This window comes from Linepithema humile, chromosome 6, assembly GCF_040581485.1.
Source record: "Linepithema humile isolate Giens D197 chromosome 6, Lhum_UNIL_v1.0, whole genome shotgun sequence".
In the NCBI taxonomy this organism is placed as follows: domain Eukaryota; kingdom Metazoa; phylum Arthropoda; class Insecta; order Hymenoptera; family Formicidae; genus Linepithema; species Linepithema humile.
This window is the reverse complement of record NC_090133.1, coordinates 21,899,472-21,921,847: the sequence shown is the minus strand read 5'-3', so window position 1 is coordinate 21,921,847 and position 22,376 is coordinate 21,899,472. Positions and strand designations below refer to the sequence as shown.

General features: G+C 32.3%; 1 protein-coding gene across 1 annotated transcript in view; it reads right to left on the bottom strand.

Annotated features, from left to right (window-relative positions):
- Positions 1-16,478, bottom strand: part of LOC105671838 (very long chain fatty acid elongase AAEL008004) — a 31,576-nt gene extending 15,098 nt beyond the window's left edge. Inside the window, exons 1-2 of the mRNA XM_012366329.2 lie at positions 15,349-16,478; positions 2,451-2,523 (exon numbers count right to left, since the gene is read on the bottom strand). Coding sequence (XP_012221752.1) covers positions 2,451-2,511 — 61 coding nt within the window. The 5' untranslated portion in view covers positions 2,512-2,523; positions 15,349-16,478. The remainder of the gene's footprint in view (positions 1-2,450; positions 2,524-15,348) is intronic.
- Positions 16,479-22,376: the final 5,898 nt, after the last annotated feature.

Below are 22,376 nucleotides of genomic sequence, written 5' to 3'. Positions count from 1 at the left end.
ATCTTTTCCATTTATTTCTGTAAAATTTTTAAACAATTAATCTAAATTCGATTTTTCTTTTCGATTATGTGAAATCAGTTTTTGAATCATAAGCTAGAAAATAAATTTTTCTCAGAACTCAGTCTATTTTGCGAACTTTATAAGTGTAAACAGATAATAGATCTACTAAAAATGCCGAGAATTTCTAGAGGAATGCAAATAAAGTAAAAAAAAAAATTTTTTTTTTCGTATTTTTACACAGATTTATCTCTGCATGTCGCACAAGATATGGAAAGAGGAATCATGACTGAATAATGCGTGGAAAACTGGGGTCAAGGATTTCGAACGACTCGCGGTGAAATTAGAAACGAAACGCTCGGTGGCATTACGACACGATATTGGTTCGTTCCGTGCTAAAGGACTTATAAAGAGGTTCTCTCTCTCTTATCATCGCCGTAAAAACGCACAGTAAACAGATTCCTGGGAAATCGTTGAAATTTCGGTTGTAACACGCGCGATGTTTCCGGCGAGAAATTTTGAGAAGTTCATCGACTACGGCTTTCGTGTAAATTTACATATTTCTCTCGCATTCTTTCTCGATCTACGCACCGTAGATCCGGTATGTCCATTTAATCAAATAAAATGCAGCTAACAGCTGAATCAGTTAAAAACCCGCTCTGTTGACCCGCTCATCTTCTTCTGTCATCATCTATTATTGTGCGTCTACTATTTATAGTATTATATTCAGTATTACGTGTTTTGCTAATAAGAAGAAAGTTACTGCTAAATCACTTAATTTGCCATTCACATTTATCACCATTTATCACTTATTAGCATAAAATATACATAAGTACTTTTGAATTTTAATTTTACGAGTCTTGTAAAAGTGGCGTGAATAATCTTTACGTCATCCGATTTTATAACTCGAAACGTTTGTCAGGTAAATTTTTGCATCCGAATATAACACATTCTAGTCGATGTCTCTCCAAGGCGTTAGTTGCGAAATATGGTAACTCTTCTCTTTAATAATTTAGCGATACTATGCGAAGTCCCCGGAGAAAGAGAACGGCTGAACATGTCAGATTTGAGTGATCACATGGGACAACGTAGGAAAATCGAAACTCGCATATCTTATCGTACACGAATAGAAATATGTGCATAATTAGTCGACGTTGATTAATAATAAGAAACTAATAGATGGCAAATAAATTATTATTTTGCATATTATTATCAAAATTAATAAAATAAAGATAAAACTATACAAAGAAGAGAGTGTTATTTCTTTTCTAAGTGAAGACAAAAAAAAGCAGTATAATAAAGTTGCACCGTTTAGTATGATTTACCATTCTACGGTACTATTTTTTCAAAAATGCAGCAATGTACCTGCAAAATGCAATCGCACTTTTTTTTTAAATAGAATTATTGGATTTTTTTTACGTGAATCAATTCTTCTCGTTATTCAGCAATATTCTCGTTTTTTGATAAAAATATTTTTTTTCATTGTCAAATTGGTCACTAGTTATACTAGAACAAACTATTTTAATCCGCACTTTCGAGTTCGAGTCATCTTCCAAAATAAACTACTGTAAGCACACTTCAGGAGCTCTAATAAAATCCTTTCTAATAATGCGAGAGAATAAAAATCACCTCCCAATATAAAATCTCCCATAAAAAATCAAAGGAATAAAAATCTAACGAACGAAATGGTCAAGATGTAGGATTGCAGTTTCCAAACAATTTTTTCCTGATAAATTTTCGTTAAATATTTTGCTATCATCATGTTTTGGAATTTATATATACATATAATCATTCATGAAAGTAAAATTCAGAAAATATCTTTATTTAATGTCGTGCTGATACATTCAATCGTTTTAACATAATGAAGTAATTTTCTGATATAAAATGTAAAATATCTAGCAAAGATTTGACTTGATTGACTTTCAATTATTTTACTTTAATACTTTTGCACGTAGAATAATAACAACCAATTAATATAAAAAAATTCTATAATTTTATTGAAAACAACAAAGTGCAATTGCATTTTATAGGTGTATCTGTGCATCTTTGGAAAAATATATAAAAGAGTAGATCACATTAAATAGTGTAATATTTTATGTACGATTTTTTTCTGGTTGCTAAAAGCACACTATATTCAACTAAATTGCATATAGAACAATTTATTTTTCAGTTATGATGTGATAGTAATCTCCGATCTTTATTGATTGCTCAGAAAATAGCCAATTTCGGAATGGCAATAGAATTGCTACGCTAAACGAGAAACGAATGTTGGAATAATAACGCGTATTTATTCATGCGTTATCTTCATGAGTATAATGAATCGGTGTGCTTTTTACTGTTTCATAATTGTTCATTAGCAAAGACCTTGTAGAATTCTTGGAAAATGTAGCAGTAGCAACATTTGTAAGGCAATAACAAGTTTTTATAAAATATAATTAAAACATCAAACTCACCGGACTGATTGTCCATAATGTCTCTATAACTATCCACCAGACTTGTTACTGCGCTCGTCATCTTGAATAGGATCTGAAATGATAAATATTATAATAAGAATTATTGCTTCTACAAACGCGCGCGCGCGATTATATGTTTCAAATTATGATTGCAAAACACAATTTTATTTACATATTGCATAACATAGCGTTAGCTATACCACTTTTTGAAATATTTTTTCTCTTAAAATATTGCCTTCTGCAATATAATGTATCTTTTTGCATATGTCTACGCATTAGTAATGATTCTACTATAAGATGTATAAAAGCGTTGATGTATAATAATGATCAAGAGTCGCATTGATTTATAACATACTGGAGACAGCCTTGCCATAAGAGCTAATGTGTAGTTTTTGGGCCAAGGAGAATAGTAACCGGAAGGATGCTGTAGTCCTTCCACATTTATACGGCGTATTGGTGGGAATGAGATAGATACCCTCCGACAATATTAAACTCTCTCTTTCCAAAGCGGTCCACCTACACTCCTTCAAGGCTCACACTAGTATGTTATAAAGATCGATGCATGGTTGCGTGTCTCGCGTCAAGTTCGCGCGTAATACGCAAATGCTAGAATGTTGGTCGCGATCGCATTTTTGACGAATCCATGGAAATGTAAGATATGCTGATACATTTGAAATAAAAACTCGTCTAAATTCTGCCAAGAGACGATAATGAAAATAATTTGTATAACTAACTTTATTTTAAACTTAACAAATTGTATGTAAACAATTTTAACAGTTTACTTTTTCCACATGCACGGAATACGATCTCAGTTAACGTATATGTAAAACCACCGCGTATTTTTGGATTTCTGATAAAAATGGTTGTAATTATTACCATTATTAAAATTGTTGCAATTGTTAAAATATCTTATGTTATCACGTTATTTTCTTCTAACATTGTATTTTTGTTTGCATTTATTCCGAATACTACGAAGTAGTTTAAGAGATAAAGAATTTCAGTTTAAGAAATAAAAAACTCCAGTTTTATTGAAAGCTATCACAAAAACAAGCCTTGAGATATAGTTTAACAAGGTCAACTAATTTTTACACGTGAAATAATAAAGTTGTCCGAAAGTTGTCCATCAAACAAAAGCGGATATTCAGCATTAAAATCATATATTAAATATCTGATTTTATTTTATCCTTAAAATTCGGTTCAACAAACTTTCGAGCTAACTAAATAATATTAAATGAATAAAAAAAAATAGATAAAAAATATATAAAAACTGTACGTAACTTGTTTCACAAATTGTACGTAACTTATTTCAGTTTTCGTTTTTTAACATGCTGTTACCTTAAAAATTAATGATAAGTTTATTGATTAATTAAGTTTTGTACAATAAGTTTATAATACAATAAATTAACTGAAATGCTGTGAAAGTAGTTGTAAAGAATACATGAGTCAGATAATTGATGTAACATAATATCCGTTTACATTAATATTAAACAAAAAACATTAGTTAACGTTATTTTGTATTCTCACTTGGCGCCATCATATTTTTTATAGAACGAAATATACTTTTTTTTAAAACAAAATAGAAAGAGAGCTTTCACCGAAAAAGATCTATCAATATTTCAAAAGATCTATCACCAAAAATTATATAATTCAGTATCTTATGATCGAACGCGGAAACATATTTTAGCCGTCACCAACATCGATATTGCGGCAAAATCGAAAAGGAAATGACCCTCATGTTCTAGCTGTAAAGTTATCCATTTTATTACGTACCCGAAAATAAAAATCGGGGAAATCAACTTTAAATTGATCAAAGAATACGCCTGCCTCCGACTTATCTTTTCTTACACCGGATTGGAACTTGTTATACAGTGTCCCAGACCAACCGTACCATCCGTTAGCAGATTCAGAAAGAATAAGAGAGATTGAGAGAATGCGAGACACTGAGAAAGAATTGGAAAGAATAAAATAAAATGAGAGATTGAAAGAGAAATAAAATTTGCATGATTTAAATAACTCTACATGTCTAAATAGTTATGTTCTAGTGAATATTAAAAATTGTAAATTTTTACTGTGAATATTTCGAAGTTTTTATGTTTTTACATCACATAATATTTTACATTGCAAATAATAGATAACAAGTAAATGATTACTCATCCAAAAGTTGTTCCGCTGACGCAATTGTTTCCTTCCTGAGCCTTTTAGTCCTTGTAGTTTTTCAAGGCGTTTATACGCGTGGCGCAAATGTAAAAATCTCACGATGTTTTAAATAGCACTCTCGACATTTACTTTCTCGTTTCGGATAAAGTAAAACTCGAATATCATCGCACGGATTACACGTTCGACACTCTGTCGTAATAACGGAAAGGGTGAAATTGATAACTACGAGAAATAATAAGGATAATACTACTGGAAAGAATAACGCGCCGATACCGAACGATCGATCCCGGTACAAAAGGTGCCGCCGTGCGAATTATAAAGATACAATAAATATATTAAAGACAAAGTCGCGTTGATTTTGATTTAGGAGAATGTGAGGAGTAAAGTGCAACAATGTATGAGCCGATACATAGCGGCAAGGGGGGGGGGGGGGAATATAAATCAGGCTAAAGTTTACATTCGATTTCAACTCGATTTTGATAAATATTCAATAAATGCTATAGTGTTAAGAGTTTCGAGGCCGACTCGCGGCGTTTGGTGGGGTTGTTTTCGTCGCTCTTAGCCGGCGTGATCTATATTTCTTCCCTCTCTCTATCTCTTTCTTTTGCGCTATGTATCGGTACGCACATTGGGCGTTGCATTCTATTCACCGCATTCTCTTAAATCGGAATCGGCGCGACTTTGTCTTTAATATGTTTATTGAACCTTTATAATTCACACCGCGGCACCTCGTATGGAGTCGATTTTGTGTCGATGCGTTATCTCTCCAATAGTACTATCCTTATTAATTCTCATAGTTTTCGATCTCATCCTTTCCGTTGTTACTTATTGCAGAGTGTCGAACGTGTAATCTGTGCGATAATATACGAGTTTTACTTTGTTCAAATGATAAAATACGTATACGTACCGTTTAAAACGAGAGAAGGAAACTCAGGAAGAACATCGGGTGGTTATTTGTTATTTGCAAAATATTGCAAATATTGCGTACAATATTATGTAAGATTACAGACATAGAAACTTTGAAACATTCAAGGATTTGCAAACTCTTCGATTAGATATTTGCATAATAAGTATGAGTAAAAAAAAAGTTTAATGTGCGTAATTATTATTTCCCAAATTATTACTTTAAACGCTACTATAATTTAGATGTATTTTGTTACAGATCAACTTGTGAACAACTCCGCTGCTGCGCATCGTGCTGGTAAGTCAATCTATAATTTGTTTTATTTTAATATTATTAAAAATATACAAGGTGTCTCAGACTAATGTGTCAATAGCGGATTTCTAAGACTTCTCATATGGTAAGGATATAAAAATCAATATTCGACGTGTCTGAGCGTGTAAATATTTGACATTCTAATTGATCACACAACTTTAAACACTTCGTATGTAAAAATTACTGTAGCCTCGACATCTTGCTATAAGAATTTTCCTTCCCAAATGACTTCAGGAATCTGCTATTAACTGATGATATGGTTGGTCAGGGACATTCTATACATATATCAATCATTTTGACATCATACTGACAATAAGTCGAGTAACAGGCAATCGTCATCTCAGAATTCTTTATGAACACTGTTAGTGTTCAGTAAGTAACACTGAACAGTAGTTCATGAATATGTAAATTCATCTGCAATAAATTAAAAATATATCTTGCACATTCTCTCTCTTTCGTAATAATTATATATTTTTAAAACAGAAAGTTGTTACACTGTTTAAGATGTTTAATTCAAAATACATTATCTGACCGATAAATATTATAGAATAACCGCCTTCTAATAATTTGTTTCTCTTTTAAACAAAATTGCCCCAAAAAATGTAGATAATTTTTTTATTTACTACATAAAAAAATTAATTGTTTAATCTATATGTAATATATTATAATATTATATATGAAAACCGCAAGAGAGAGCAAAAATGATAACACAATTTTAACAAGAGATACTATTTCTTTTTTTTAAATTTTATTTTGCATTATTGGAGTTTGACAGCTATTCTTAGAATGTCGTCCTAATTTTGTCCGCAAAATATTGTAGTATGTACGGTTCGTTAGTGGATCGAAATAACGGTCGTCCCATCGGTAGAATATGCTCTTGCTAACATTTCGTTGAGCCTCTTTACTAAACGACAATGACGCTGCCATTGACATACTGAGCTCTAATCTCGATGTAAGGAAGGTAGGCGTAGTCAAGAGTGCTCGCTATATGTGTAGGTGTATTTACACGCTCGATCGCGTTAAAGCGAATACGGGCGTATATACGTTCACGTGATTAATTCATATTTGATCAGTGCACTTAGCGTATGTGATTCAAGCACGGAATGGTACGATACGGTAATTGTTTAAGCGATGTAAAGACTCGAAGCAAAGTTTAACTCTTTACGTTGTGCTATGAATGAGAATTATATTGTACGCCAAATTGATCGATTTAGTCGTCGTGTAGGTTGCCCTGTCAGTTTTTTCTTCACGGAAACGTTTATTCAACTTGTTTATTGTGCAGAACTGGTTATCCTTCGTTTAATTTCACACATAAAATTTAGAAAATTTGTCAATTTGAGAATTGTTTACGAAACATTTAATCTTGAAGAGTGAATACTTATGATAATGACTTCCTAAATATTAAAATTTTTTTATAATTTATGATAATTTAAGAATGTTTACTATCTATTTTTAAAATATTAAGAATTTGACAAAAATTTTACAGATTGTTCTCATATATTACTTGTAAAAAAATGCGGAATCACTGATGCAATAAATAGTTATAAGGATTTTAATTTGCAACGAATTTATGACTTTATGGAAAACGTGTGACCGCGTTGATTCGTTGACAAGTGGCTAAAATAGATAGAAAGAATGATAGGAATTAATTTAAAATTTGAAAAAGTATACTTTAAATATAGAAGAAATATTTGATTAAATAATTTTGACCAAGTACTGAATGGTTCAAAAGATATTGAATATAATTCGATCAAAATTATTAAATTTATCAATGAAATAGTTGAAAAACTTTTATATTTTGTAATTATTCACTGTTTTAATTTTTATTCTGACATTTTAAACCATTCTGTACGAGTAAATTATTTCATTTAATTATTTCATAAATTTTTATTTATAGAACGTTTAAAATAAGAATCTCAATCTCATATGAGTCTTAAGCTAATTTTAATTTGTTTTCAATTATTAGTTTCATTTAAAAAATTGATTTTTTTTTTCTCTTTTTATTATTTAATTAATTTTGTTTTTCACGTTTAATATTCAATATATTCAACATTACGTAAATATTCAACAATTTTTATTTAGTATTTAAGAAATTTACAGTACCACATTAATTTATCTAATTTGATTTTGGAAAGTTTGGAAATATTAAAACTCCAGATCCGCACACTGGTTTTGTAAAGTAAAATTCTAACTTCACATTTTTTTCTTTTCTCAGATATAAATATATTTTTATTATTTTGATAATAGCAAAAAGATTATTGTAAATAATGATCACAATTACTTCTATAATGATTCGTAAGTTAAATATTTCAATCTATTTCGAAACGTCAAAATTTAGTACAAAGATTGTATTAGGACGAGGATTTTTTGTCTGGTTTAGAGCAGTGTCACATTATGCGGTTGTACCGATCCGGTTGTAAGGGATGCGGTTTTACCGGATTTCTTCGAGTTTTACGAGACCCTAACGAGTACACTGTTCCCATTAAAACACATAGTCGGAAGAAGGAATTTGTTTATTTTTTCGAGTAGCAAATTTTTTCTATCATGTTGTCGAAATTAAAAATCATTTTGTTTCGATTTCTGAACTTGTAAGAGAATATTATTTTATATAATATTCCGTGGAAATTCCTGTTTCTCATTTAATTCGGTTATTATTGTCGTTATTATTATTAATTAAGGCGATGATAATTTAATCTATTGGAAGATGAGGAGCGTTCGATACTCCTATAATATTGCAATCTTCAACAATTGTTGATAAATATAAGTAAACGTTTGAGAAACGAAAACGCTGCAGCAGAAACGCACAATGTGACTACCTGTACTTAAATGTGTGCGCTCCTTCGTTCCGGTCGTCCGGCAGCACAATGCGGCAGCGTGCGGTAGATGCGGCATCATCGGACAAGTTTGAACCATTCTATTTAAAACTATGCGATGTGTGTGTTACTATCCTTTCAAATCGTTTTTGTCGAACCGGTATAACCGCATAATGTGACACCGCTCTTAATTTATTACTAAAACAAATTTGAAGAAAAAAGGAAGATATTCGGTGATTATTATAGAATAATTACATATCAAACGATACGAATATTTACACGCCACATTCATATCTAATCTGTGATTCTTTTCCCAAACAGAACTGCAAAGTCCTGTTCCGAATAGTCCATTATATTTGTTTTCTATCTTATTTTATACGATGTTGTTAAATATTACGATCGGATTGAGAGATTACAGATACAAGGTTAGACACGGACACATTCGAGGTTAGAATCTGGCTACAGTTTATAGCATAAATTTCTCTCCCGCTCTCGCCGTCATAGACTATAGATTTTTTGGTCGATTACGCGTATTACATAAACATAGTGGTAGACACATGTTGGGCGGCGGCAGGCGTTCAAAATAAAAAGGAAGAGAGGAAAAAATGTGAAACGCCGAAGTGACACGAGAGAGGCCACCTTCACGAAGTGTGCCGCGAGAAAGTCACTAAACATACGATTACGGCGCGTCAGGATCAATTGCGTCAGAGCTAAGTAGCATAATCGTTATATATGAAAGACAAGTGTTGTTGTATTACAGATATTTCGTCGATTAGTTTCATACTTTGTTGCATTTTAATCATGAGTGACGACGTGCAATAACATCGCGTAATTAATACACAGATAAGAAAAAGAAGTGCATTTACATAAGATTACGATAATATCGCGGAAAAATAATAATTATAATATAATTAATATATATTAAAAAGAGTTATTATAATCAAGTAAGAGATAATATGAACATTTTTAATTGATTTAATCTCGCGATTTTAGTTAAAAAAAAAAAGAGAAGTAAAAAACGACAGATATTTCACAGATATAGTTCATGCCGAAATATATCGCAAAAAATCTTAAAAGCTATGTTTCCGTTAACTTAATAATATATCACTGCATCACAATAGTGCAAATTATAGACTATCTTTATGTACCCGGATATTACTTGTGGGAGAATTGCAGAAATTTTTGGTCTGTGGTTTGTATCTGAGGTTTTTGATCTCTTGAAGACCTACTTAAATTCCTTATGTTTTACATATTTATACATATTTCAAAATTCGAAAATTCTGAATTTACAACTTTTTAAATCCGTTTTATCTATTTATCTGTCTATAAATAATATTTTGCCTCGTGTCACATCTTATCAGATTGCAATTGCTAATCACTCTAACGTTACGGACGTTGTAATTACACATCTCCTCGTATGATTTATTTTGTAGATAAAGAAACAATTTTATTCGTAATACCTCTCGTAATACTCTTTTTCTCGTAATACCATCATTAACGACATCAATAGAATCGTCTGACGTAAGCGATCTACGCATTATATTTATGTACGAAACAATGCGTATTTATCATTGCGCGCGTATTAGATGTGTCTACATTTATTTATAATAAAATAAAAAGAAGTTTATAGCTTATTTCTTAACTACATCGAGAAAATGATATAGATAATAATAAAGCAATTTAATATTTAATATTTTTTATCAAGAAACACGGCAATTTGATTAAACAACACGTAATTTGATGATTCATTCGTGACAATTCGCAAAATTCTGTAATCTAATTGATAACATCTAACCGATAACATACTGTGAAGCGAGCCATGAACACGCGATTCCTTAACGACATGATTAGCCGCATTATAAACGGTGCAAATCAATCTTATGAGAAGATATTCAGAATTGACTTTCAGAATTCTAGATATGTTAAACAACTCAAAATATGGCATATATTTTATACTTTTTTTTATTGCCATCACCAAGATATAATTTAGTTATCCAGATGTTTTTTAGTAATTGATTGACAACGATGCAGACTTTCGTTAATCACGAATCAAAATAGTACATAGCGAAAAATAGAAGAACCTATGGAGTGATTAAATAAGATTGATCATCAAACTATAGAAATATTCTTAGACAATTTAAAACAAATTTGTAAATTAAAATTGTTTCGTGGACTTAATGAAACGTTACTTTTTTTTATGATATTTGACCGATATTCATAAAACTTGTTTAAAAAGTCCGTAAATTACAAAATAATCCCAAGAAGAAAATACAACGTTTACTATCAAGTGTTGTCATTTCTGTGATATTTTATGTGAACGAAGAAAGTGAATTTGGCAAATTCAACAGTGATTACATAAATATCATCGTGGATTGAACACGTAACTATACAATTGTCATAAATATTGCCTATTTAACTGTTTTATCATTTTTACCTCGTCGACAGAATATTCTCATTGCAATTAAAAATGGCAATTAAAAAAAAATGATTTATGAAAGTTACGTAAATTGCGGTAATTATCTTTAGTTTCTGTACGCTTCGTATAATTGAAAAAATAACTTCCACATACATTGAAAGACAGGAAGAAAAGTGGAAAAAATTTATTATTAATTCACAAAACTAGCAAATTAAAGCATTAAAGGATTAAAGAATTTCGCATTTTGCATTCGCAATCGGAACTAATTGTGAAAAAAGTGAAGAACAAAAACGAGAAAACGGGGAAACTGACGATGCTTTTACGGTTGTAGAACAAGTTCAGTTGGGAAATTGAGTGTTGGCTCTTTATGGATTTGAAGTGAATATAATTTCATGTTATTAATAATGATTTGTAATTTACGAGAATAGAAAGTTGTTTTTCGTTTATATAGCCGATTATACAAACGGCACGTAATAAAGATTAAATAATATTGTCGATGGAATGTGTGTGTTGCTTTTCGTGCTGTAATTAAAAACAATGATCGCGAGTGCCAATCGCGAAAATTACTATGGGCTTCTTTATCTGACAATCACGAAGGAGGATAATGTTATCGCGTACGCAAACGCGCGAAAACGCTGTAAGCTCACGTTCCACCGTAGAAATCACGATCGAAGTAAAAAACGTTACAAAGCATAATAATAATTTTGCATAAATGCTAGTTAATTTGCGAAGACAATAGAAGTAAAAACTGAACAACGCATAAATTGTACATATGTTACATAACACTACTACTGTCCTATTTTTCTCGACGCCTCGTTGTTTCTATTTCGAATAGGTTTCTAACCGGCGTAGATTTATTTTTAATAAATGTATTATTAATTCGATAGCAGTTGTCACAAATATATTACACAAATTCAGTCAGACTTATATACGTAATCGGCTACGCAGACGCACTTTCTCTTAATTCTTTCGTAAGCAAATTCTTCGAAAGAATGTGGCTTTGGATTTTCAAATAACATTAATACAAAATACGATATCAATATTTTAAGGAATAAATTTCTTCTTGCAATATTTTTATCATGATGTTATAAAATATATAAATATATGTATAACTAAACACACAGATTTATCAAAATTTACGATTAGAATTTACAAATTATTTTATTTACAATTATTTACTATGTCAAACTAATTGTAAAATTTAAAAATTTTGTTAAAGAGTTCAATGCATATGACTAAAATTTATTCTTTGCAAGAATACATATTATTGAACGTAGCCGAGGAACGAGACTTTTATCGTTCCACATTAGCATGCGATCAAAGCGCACGTATTCTATATTTACACGGTGCGCTTTGCGTTTTTCCGGGCAGCGCTCGCGGCCGTTTCGATTAATTCGGCGGTGGTTGTAAACGTGCGAGACTCGTGGCGATTCTATTCGAACAGATTTGCATAAATATTGAATAACGAACAAACGGGATGCTGCGTGAAATTAAAGGCAGAAACGCGGTCGCGTTTTCAACAACTGGCGTGGTAGTCGGATACACACAATATTTATTTATTTATTTATTTATCAATAAATAGCTTTGCTATTTATTTATCGCGCGAAACAAGCTTGAACGATTTAATCGTCGATAATACCTCTCACGTGAGTTGCACACGAATATCGTAATTTTGCGAATAACATTTGAACTAATATTACAGATAAATAAATTGATTTTAAAGAAAACAGTTTGCCCGAAATAGAATGCATATTTACACAAGTGTATGTATATCATATATGTAAAATGCCAAGAGCAGCTTTACAAATATTTCAACAATCTACGTAGGAGCCGCGAATACGCATATCTATTTATTAATAAATAGTTGTACGATTTATTTATTGCGTGGAACAAGCTTGTTCGATTTAATCGGTGATAATATCTCTCGTAATGCGAATTACAAATGCCGTAATTTGCAAATAACATTTGCTAATACTACAAATAAACGCATCGATTGCCGGAAACAGAATGCATATTTATGTAAATGTATCTATGAAACACTAAGAACTAAACAGTTTTTCGAGTAAATATTTAAAAGTGGATGAAGTTAATACAAAAATTTAATCGAAATTATAAAAATTCACAAGAGCGTTTTCAGTCTGTGTTTTATGCGAAATGCAGACTGGCCAATATTGTTATACGCGTTTATTTTAGCTGACATAAAATTACAAAGCCAGCTTGCCCAAAGTGATAAAATAATGCCACTCGTATAATAATAAATGCTGTCGCATTATTTTTGTACTTTGAACTTTTAGTCATTTCTAGTGTTTAAACTACAATGTTACTCTTTTTCCGGTAAAACTTCGATCTTTATTTGCTCTGCGTAATGTGGGATATACAGTTAGAATAAGTACGTTAAATCCTTATTTGGACAATTTTTAATTCAACAAATAGGGTAATTTATTATTACATACTCATTAAGATTCTTCAACAAGTAAAAATCGAAACATCGCAAACAGTCGACAACTAATGGCGAATTCGGCTGGTGTGCACCGAACTGGCACTGCGCCAGTGGTCCGCCATAACTTTTGATTACTAGATTACTCGTGTATAATCGTAATGACTAAGTATAGACGGATAAGGCCAATGGGATAAAGAAGGCTGAGAAAAAAAAACGCATTAGTTCATCCGTTCGAATTCGCTATAAATAGCGAATAATTATCTATCATCAACCATCATGAAGATGATAGAGATGAATAGATGATAGAAATACCTTCGCATGATTAAAATAATTAAGCACAATTAAGATAATCTTTGCTGATAACATATGCAGCTTTGTAGATATTTATCCACTAGTTTATGCAATTGATCAAACTCTAGCGTTATAGAAGTTATTAGATACATAGTTTTTTTCCTTTGGAAAGAAAAATGGAATCGTGATTATTAGTCAATGATGATACTACTGCGACCTCGCATGCTCATGTTCATTGCCGTTAACGAATCAACGATGGTGCAGCAATGTGCTGCTCAGCGCAAGAGAGAAAGCGCCGCTCGAATCGTCAAGTAGCAAGACTCGTCGATTATGACGAAAGTAAATTTTGCCTAAAGCGTAAGATTACACTGCAGCTTTGTCGAGGATGCTGATTGAGTCGTAGCAGTCGTGAACGCGTGTGAGAGAAACGATCTTAATTCAACAGTTAATAGATTTTTCGAGCATTAGTTATATCCTGTTATTTTAAATGTATTAATTCTTACGCGATATTTTTTGTCTTTATAGCTGACCTACAAGTTTAATTATAAATATAAATTAATACATATTAGAATGTAGAAATACTTATGTACAATTAGAAAACTTTAATGTAGAAACTCGAGTTTAGTGAACTCAAAAATTTACGGATATCGTTTTGCAAAAATTCTATAAATGGAAATTTAAAAAAATGATAGAATAGACATAAATTATCAACACTCGTTAAAACTTAATACTTTCACGTAACATGATACTTTAGCAGGAACTTAAAACGTTAGCAGAATTTATTTACATATACGCACAAGTATATCTTTATTTTTAAAAAAATTTATGAGATTCAAATAAAAATCCTTTTCGTTTTTAACTTTCAAAATATTAGTGTGAGAACTTTGTTTTATTTGGACTTTTTGCTGTCGAAAGTCAATAAGATTTTTTGACTTAAATATCCCGTAACATTAAATATAATGTTACAGGATATCTTTACATATGTAAATGTCTTAAAAAAATATTTATGAGATTATAATCCTGATTTTCAATCATTGAAATATTAACATAAAAATTTATATTTCTCAATTTATTCGGACCTATTTACCTATTTATTATCATATGGAAATTACTTACACAGATAAAAAATGTTCTTCTTATAATTATGCACAAGCTACTTGGTTGGTCAACTTGAAGAAAATTTATGGTCAGAAAGAGAATGTAAAATATTTAGAGTGAATCATTAACGCTTATCGTCAATCTGGAAACCATTAATGTCTTCGATGACTAATATTATGTAAAACAAGGATTCGCGTGGCTTACAAAAACGTAGTTCGGATTCCTGAAACTCGGTTATCGCAAATGCGGTCGAAGAGGCAGTATCACGCGCGTATTTTCCTCGTTTCCGGCGTTCCCGGTATTCCTTCCGTCGCGCTCGGGGTTTCTCTCCTCGGTACGGATCGATCGTAGGCGCGTCACTTAACCTCAAAACACGCGTACGCGGATGCCGGTACACGCGCGCGTTTTCTCACCCCATCACGCGATTACTTCACCGCACGGATTAACGCATTGACGGTTACACCCACCTGCTATTCCTCGCCCCTTTCCTTTCTCTCTCGCGTCGATGATTCTTCTTTCTCCTGTCCACTTCCGTTCGCTGCCGCCTCCGAAGACCCTTTTTCCTCGAACTCCACGAAGCCGGCAGCAGCTCGTTGACGACTATACAATCTCGTAGAAGCAGCAGAAGCACCCCACGACTGTCGTCGTCCCTCCTCCTGTCACCTGACCGCGCACATAAACGCGCGGCACGCGACGCACCACCTTTCGCGCTCGAGAACGGCGAGCGCGGAGGCAACAACCTCGGCACCTCCTCTTCTGCTTCCGCGATCGTTGTTACTTCCCTTTGACGCGGCGGAGCCGGTCGGTCGGTCGTTTCCTTCCCGCGTGGATCGCGACTCGTGAGATGAAATGCGTTGCGAGCGAGCGATTTGCGAGTGAATATCGGCAGGCAGGGCACGTTCGCCACCGCTTCCTATCGTCCCGGCTCGATAAACTCGAATAACGACTGTCCGTCGTCGACCACCGGTTTTCTTCACCGTCGTTGCGGCACTCGTCGTCCTGATTGTCTTTCTCCTTTCGGTCAGCCGTCGGCAAAATGCACGAAAGGGGGAGGCGAAGCGGAAGAAGAGGGACGGAGGTGAAAAACGGGAGAGAGGGTGCGAGAGGGAAGGAAAAAGAGTGAGAGTGACTGGCGTCGCTGTTAAGCTTACACACGCGGTCACGCTCGAGCGACGACGGTCCCCGCCTTTTAGCACCGACACTGCCGTTTGTCTACTGTTGCCGACGGATTACTCGTCTGTGCTGCTCGTTCGCCTGCCGAGGCGAACGTAGTAGTCGATTGCCCCTCTTTTCTCCGATCACGTCCTACTATCGCCGTTACCGCCGTCTCTACTCCCTTCGGTCCTGGCGCAATCTCGTCCGCCCGTCTACATCCTCCGTGTTCTTCGCTTTCCCCCCGTGCACCTTCGTGTCGTCTGCGCGCACTTCCGCACCGGCTCGCCTCCCTTTCACCCCGGCGCGCTTTTTCCTCCTTTTCTTTCTTTCGAGATTACGCGATACTTATTCGAGCGCTTCAGTCGCCGCGTCTGAAAGCACTGTTCTCCCTTCTGTCTATTTAAACGCTAATCACCGGATAAGTAATCGCTAGACAGAAACGACGACGGCGGGCGCGACAGAAATGAGCTCGCTCGTAGCCGGGCATATTGTAAGTTACGAGGCGCCATCCCACGGTACGTAGTATAATCTGCAGGAACGGTTTGTAGGATCTTCAACGAGGACGCAAAGTATGAAATTTGCCTAATCCAGGAGACAATAAAATGTAAAAGTAGCTTTTACATTTTACAATTCGTTACAGCAACGTTTTATGCAATTTTTATCTTTTTTAAACTCCATTTGTTGACGATTTAATTAAATTATAATTGTTTTCTGCCTAAAATTGTTATTTTTTTATAAATTCAATTCTTTGGAGTTAGTTATGATAAAGGACAATAGTTTTATCTATTTATATGTGAATATAAAATGGTGAAAAATGTAATTTTATTATCTACTTATACATAATTTTTAAATTCTTTAAAAGAGCGTAAATTGTTTTAAATAGTCGCAAATATGTTCTGTGTTTTATTTTATCCACATAAAAAATCTGAAGTTTTTAATTGTGAGATGTTTACATAATATCGATGATTTCAAAATTCAATATTGTTATTTAAATTTATTACTATAACTCAGTTTACAAGCAAAATAAGTTTTATAAGAAAAAGAAATAATTTTAATACATCTATGTACTAAAGCGTATATGTAATTATGTAAATTATTATATTATGTAAATTATATTATATTATAGGCTATTAAAATGCATTACTAGACGAGAAATTAGAGTATACGTGTGATTTAAAATTTATTTATGCTTTTTTAAAGTACTTAAGATCATGCAAAACCTACATAATAATCTGTAAAATTAATAAATCGTAAATTGTAGAATTAAAGTTATCACTACGCTTATATTTACATTTTAATAGATAAAATAACTTAGTATGCGCGCGCGGGGCGGGGCACAACAGTTGACAATTCCGCATGTGTTATGTCTTTATATTATTTTTTATTACACGATTACTATATATTACAGTATGTTAAGATAATTGTTATTACTCATTTTGTTGTCCTGCGGAAGATACATTATAAAAAACAATTAAATCAAGTGAGGTACGGTTCATCGATATACTTGTGTAAATTAACAAAGTGAAAACGTTTCTTCTCTCTCGTTCAATCATTGCATCATAAAGTGTTACCGCAAGTGTTACCGCAAAGATCCGTCTTACTTGTTATATTTCCGTCTCTAATCGTGTCTATTTATTAAGATCTATCATACAGTGAGGCATGTATGAGAAAGAGGTCAAATAGTAATGCTTATTAATGCTGTAGTTGTTTTATTTAAAGACAAAATACAGCAAACAATGTGCATTTATTTAACTGAAAATCTCAGCATACAAAATTAACTCTAAATATAGTCATAGTTAATAAATTCCTGTAGACTATTGAATCTTCTTCCGCATATATTGTCTCGGAACTTGTAGAAATCTAACGGAGCTAAATTTAGACACAAGACTGAAATTGATGTACAAATAGGTATTGAGTAGAGGTAAAATTTAGATTTTGTATGATCTCATACAAGAGAAAAACTTCACAAACTTCTCAAGTTTTTAAAAATCTAAAATTTAATAAATGAAGACAATTTGGACATTTTATGCTGCAATTTGCATATCTCTTTATGATACTATTAATGTATTTCCTAAACATATTTTGAATTCTGATTTAAATAATTTAACATAATTTGTTATGTTACTGTGTCATGTTACGCTGCAATGTATTGAAATATAATTCAGCACAGATTAGATTTCTAAAATGTAGTCATGTAGAAACGCTTGAGAAATTCAAGTTTTTTTAATAATGAAAAAAGTTGGGGTACTAAAATTCAATAATGATTTCGCAACATCGGCTGTAGTTTGCGGTGCAGTGAATTGATGAATATCGCGCATCGCGCTAGACTTTAGTATCGTAACGTTTCTTTCACCGGCGAAATACGCAAGTTCGCCGCGTCAAGTTCGCCGCAAGATTGCTAGAAAGAGAGAGAGAGAGAGAGAGAGAGAGAGAGAGAGAAAGAGAGAGAGAAAAAGAGAGAGAGAAAGGGAGAGAGAGAGAGAGAGAGAGGGAGAGAGAGAGAGAGAGCGAGAGAGAGAGAGAGAGAGAGAGAGGAGAAAGAAAGTAAGTAAGTAGACCGGAATGAGAGTGATTCCGACCACTTCGGAAAGAGCAGAGCTGTCGGTTCACGTAACAGTCTTTGCGGGGTTACGCAAGTCACGATGTATGCCGCCGATGGTATGTATCGACGACGGTTACGGCGGTCAGCGAAAGCGATCTCTTGCCTTCGAAACGACCGCGGGATGCTGGTCGCGCATTGTCTCGAAGGAAATCGATGGTCCTAGATTCCCAAGATCCGGCATATCTTGCGGTTGCACAATTTTGTTTGGCCAGATGGGTTTCTGAGATTTTTTCTGCATATATTTTTTTTATTTTGTTTTTTTCCAGCCTTTTTCCCCTCTTTCTTTTTTTCCCTCCCTCTCTTTCTCCTTTCGTCAATAATCGGTTTACATGATATCTTTGAAATATAGTTTGTTGATTTAAGAAACAATACCATATAATGACTCAAATTAAATCACGTGTATAAGATAGCTAGATAATTACATTAGAATCCCATGTTGTAGCACCTTCTCGTATCTTTATTCTAAGTATCTCGGAGCACGTTGCTCAGATTTGATTTATGTACATTTTCTTCGTGACTTTATACTTACATTTTTTAGCTTGTCTCGCCAATCGCGTTACATGTTCATAAATTTGATAGCACGAGGTAATGTTCGCCGTGATCTTGAATTTTTATTTCGAGTCAATAGAAGGCAACGTGACAGCACACTTCGGACTGTCAATATTTTCGATGACGGTACATGAATAATGAAATTTTCAACAATTCCAAGAAATGACACCGCAAAAAATATCAGTATTATGGCACACCAGTATTTCCAGTTTGTTAGTATCAAATCTGTCATAAAAAAGTCAAGAAAAAGGTAGTTTTAAGGAGTAAATGGTTAAAGTAAGGGCTAATTAGTTATGAGAAGTAGCTATGTAATATACGAACCGTAACATAACGTAATATACGAGAAAAATTGATGTTATATAACTCTGGATTATTCTAGAATACATAAGAAATTTTTATTTGTTTCGTAATTTTACTGCGTTTTATATCGACTAAATTCAATTTGTGAACAAATAATTTGAAGAAAGAGTGATATCGTAGGAACAAAGAGTGATTACACTGAGAATTTAATTCTTGAAAATTTTAATTGTATAAAATTTTGCGGTAATCACAATTAAGCATTAATATTTATTGTTAGTTTTCAACGAAAGGAAATAATTTCAAAATTAAAATGTATAGTTCAAAAGCGTATCTACCTGCAAATTTATTTTAAAGAACTTCATATATTTAAAATCACACAGTTTTTAGTCTTTTAAAAATCAACAAAAATATTTATTATAATTAAATTGGATATAATTAATTTAATAATATTGAGTGGTCATTGAAGCAATTTTTAGAATATTGCGTATTGATTGAAATAGATTTATTTGATTGAATAAATTTTAACTTGTAGGATTGACTTCAAGGCAGAATAAAAACTCGTATGAAAACATATATTGATCTTAATTAATTCAAAAGATTAGTAAAGAAAAAACTTCATATTAAAATTATATACAAATTTTATACAAATGTAAATTATCAATAATAGTCAAAATCGTAAAATTTGTTATCTAGTCTGAAGGTTGTGAAATTTTTTTATGTTTTTATTACGTTAAGCTAAGTTTCTTCGACAATTCGAACTGCATAGTTAAAATTTTTATCATTTTGTTAAAATTTTCTCTACGCAAAACTTTCTAATGTGATCGTCTAGTTGCACCACTTACTTTCTTATTATTTGACAAAGAATTATTTACGCGTGAAAATTAGGTCTACGATCTACCAAGAGTATTGAGTCACAGATAATTGATTAAATGTATCGGAAAAATTAAGAAATTTTTAAAAAGTCAATGTAAAAACGTTGCTTTTTGAATCTTTTGCCAATGAGAAGATTCTATATGCAAAAGCCACAATTATCTTTATCAAGACTTGCAATTTTTTCCATTATTTTTAATTTCTCATCGAACGTATGTTTAATTTTTCATGTAATTTTTTTTGCGTATAAATCTCTATTATTTTTAATCTTATAGCACGTGTAAAATTAATCGTTCAAGAATATTAATCTTGCATGCTTTTAATCTTACTAATTCTTATTTTAAATCTTACTCATGTGTATGAGACACATGTATAAGAATCATTCATTCGTCAGTGTTTAATTCTTGCATTCTAATTATTAACTTACGAGTCTTGATATATTAGAAGGGAGCCAACAAAAGAGCTTGGTTACTCTTGTCTATATTGATTATTATTTGGTCTAATACAGAAATGTTTGCATTTATATTATTCTAAAACAATTTGAATATCAATACTTATATATTAATCGCCTGTGGCTTTCTTACTCTTTTGCACAAAATTTTATTTTTGCTTTATCAGTTTTTTTTTTATCTGAATTAGTTAAACAATTGTATCTTCTTGAGCGTTGCGAGTTTTCAATTATTGGTGTTGTTTAGATTTTTGCGAACTGCTCGAGCTTGAAGCTACTTCGAACCATTCAAATAGTTGAACAGAACTACGCAATTTGTTCAAACCTGTGTTTAAATCCTAATTTTATTTCCAACCGTGATTTCAGAAACTGGCAAATGTGCAATTGCGTCAGCGCAGCCATGCATTCACTGCATACGCTTAGTCGAATATGACATTGCATGGACGTTGGTCGATTGTCGTTTACACTGGCTCTTGACGTAATACCAGTAATGTTTTTTCTAAGCATCTAACAATTTTTTAATCTATTTAATGTATTAATTATTCACATAAAGCACAGTCCTTGGTCTTGCTCTCGGCATTTACTTGCATTATTAATGATTGCATACAAATCAGAATGTCAAAACCAATATAAAAGTATAAAAACTAATAGGCTATTCGGAACTGCTTTTAACGAGATTTGACACTTCATATTTTTTACAATATTATCAGCATTACTCGTGCATAAACATACACAAAGTGTTTAACGGCTGTTAATAGCTATTTCAACTGTTTTGCTTTGAAAATTAATTTTTTTACAATTGCCATGAATAAATTGCAATTTTCTGACCATGAAATAAAGATTAGATCGCTTAAAAGTGGAAGAAAAGATGCAAAATAGACAAATCGGATGTCGCAGGATTTTAAAATCCGTAGTTAATTTTTGAGAAATTAATATTTACAACACTGTCACATGATGTTATATTCTATCTAATTAAAGAGAATTTAAAATTAGGCCTAAACAAAATAATTTCAGGTCACAATTTGTAGTATTTTTAAAAATTAATTCCGACATCCGCGCTTGATTCTTTTTTTTCTGTTGGTTTATTGTTAATATTTTCGTATTTGCAGTACAATGAAAATAATTTATATCTCCTGAATTTATGAATAAAGGGAATAAATATAATGTTATTTGGTGTATTCTTTTGGCGAGTTTAATTTCTAGTATTGTAAATACGAGAAAATCGTAAAAAAAAGCAAACATCATTTTTATATATTTTATTGCATTGAAATTTTAACTCGGTTTAAATCTTTATGAAAATATATATAAATAAAATTATTATAAAAAAGTGAGATGTATAAAAATATTTCGGCTGTTTGAAGTTTTTTATATAAAATTTTTATAAAATAAATTATTGCTACTAAAATGAGAGACGCTATTGATATTTGGTGTTTAAGATTTTATTAACATACTAAATTAAAAGAGTACGTGTAAACGACTTATTATGCACAGTTATTTTCAAAGTGTGCTCAAGATGAAAGATATTTCTTATTTATGAGGTTGCGTTGTAGTTTTGCGCAGCTACTTATGCT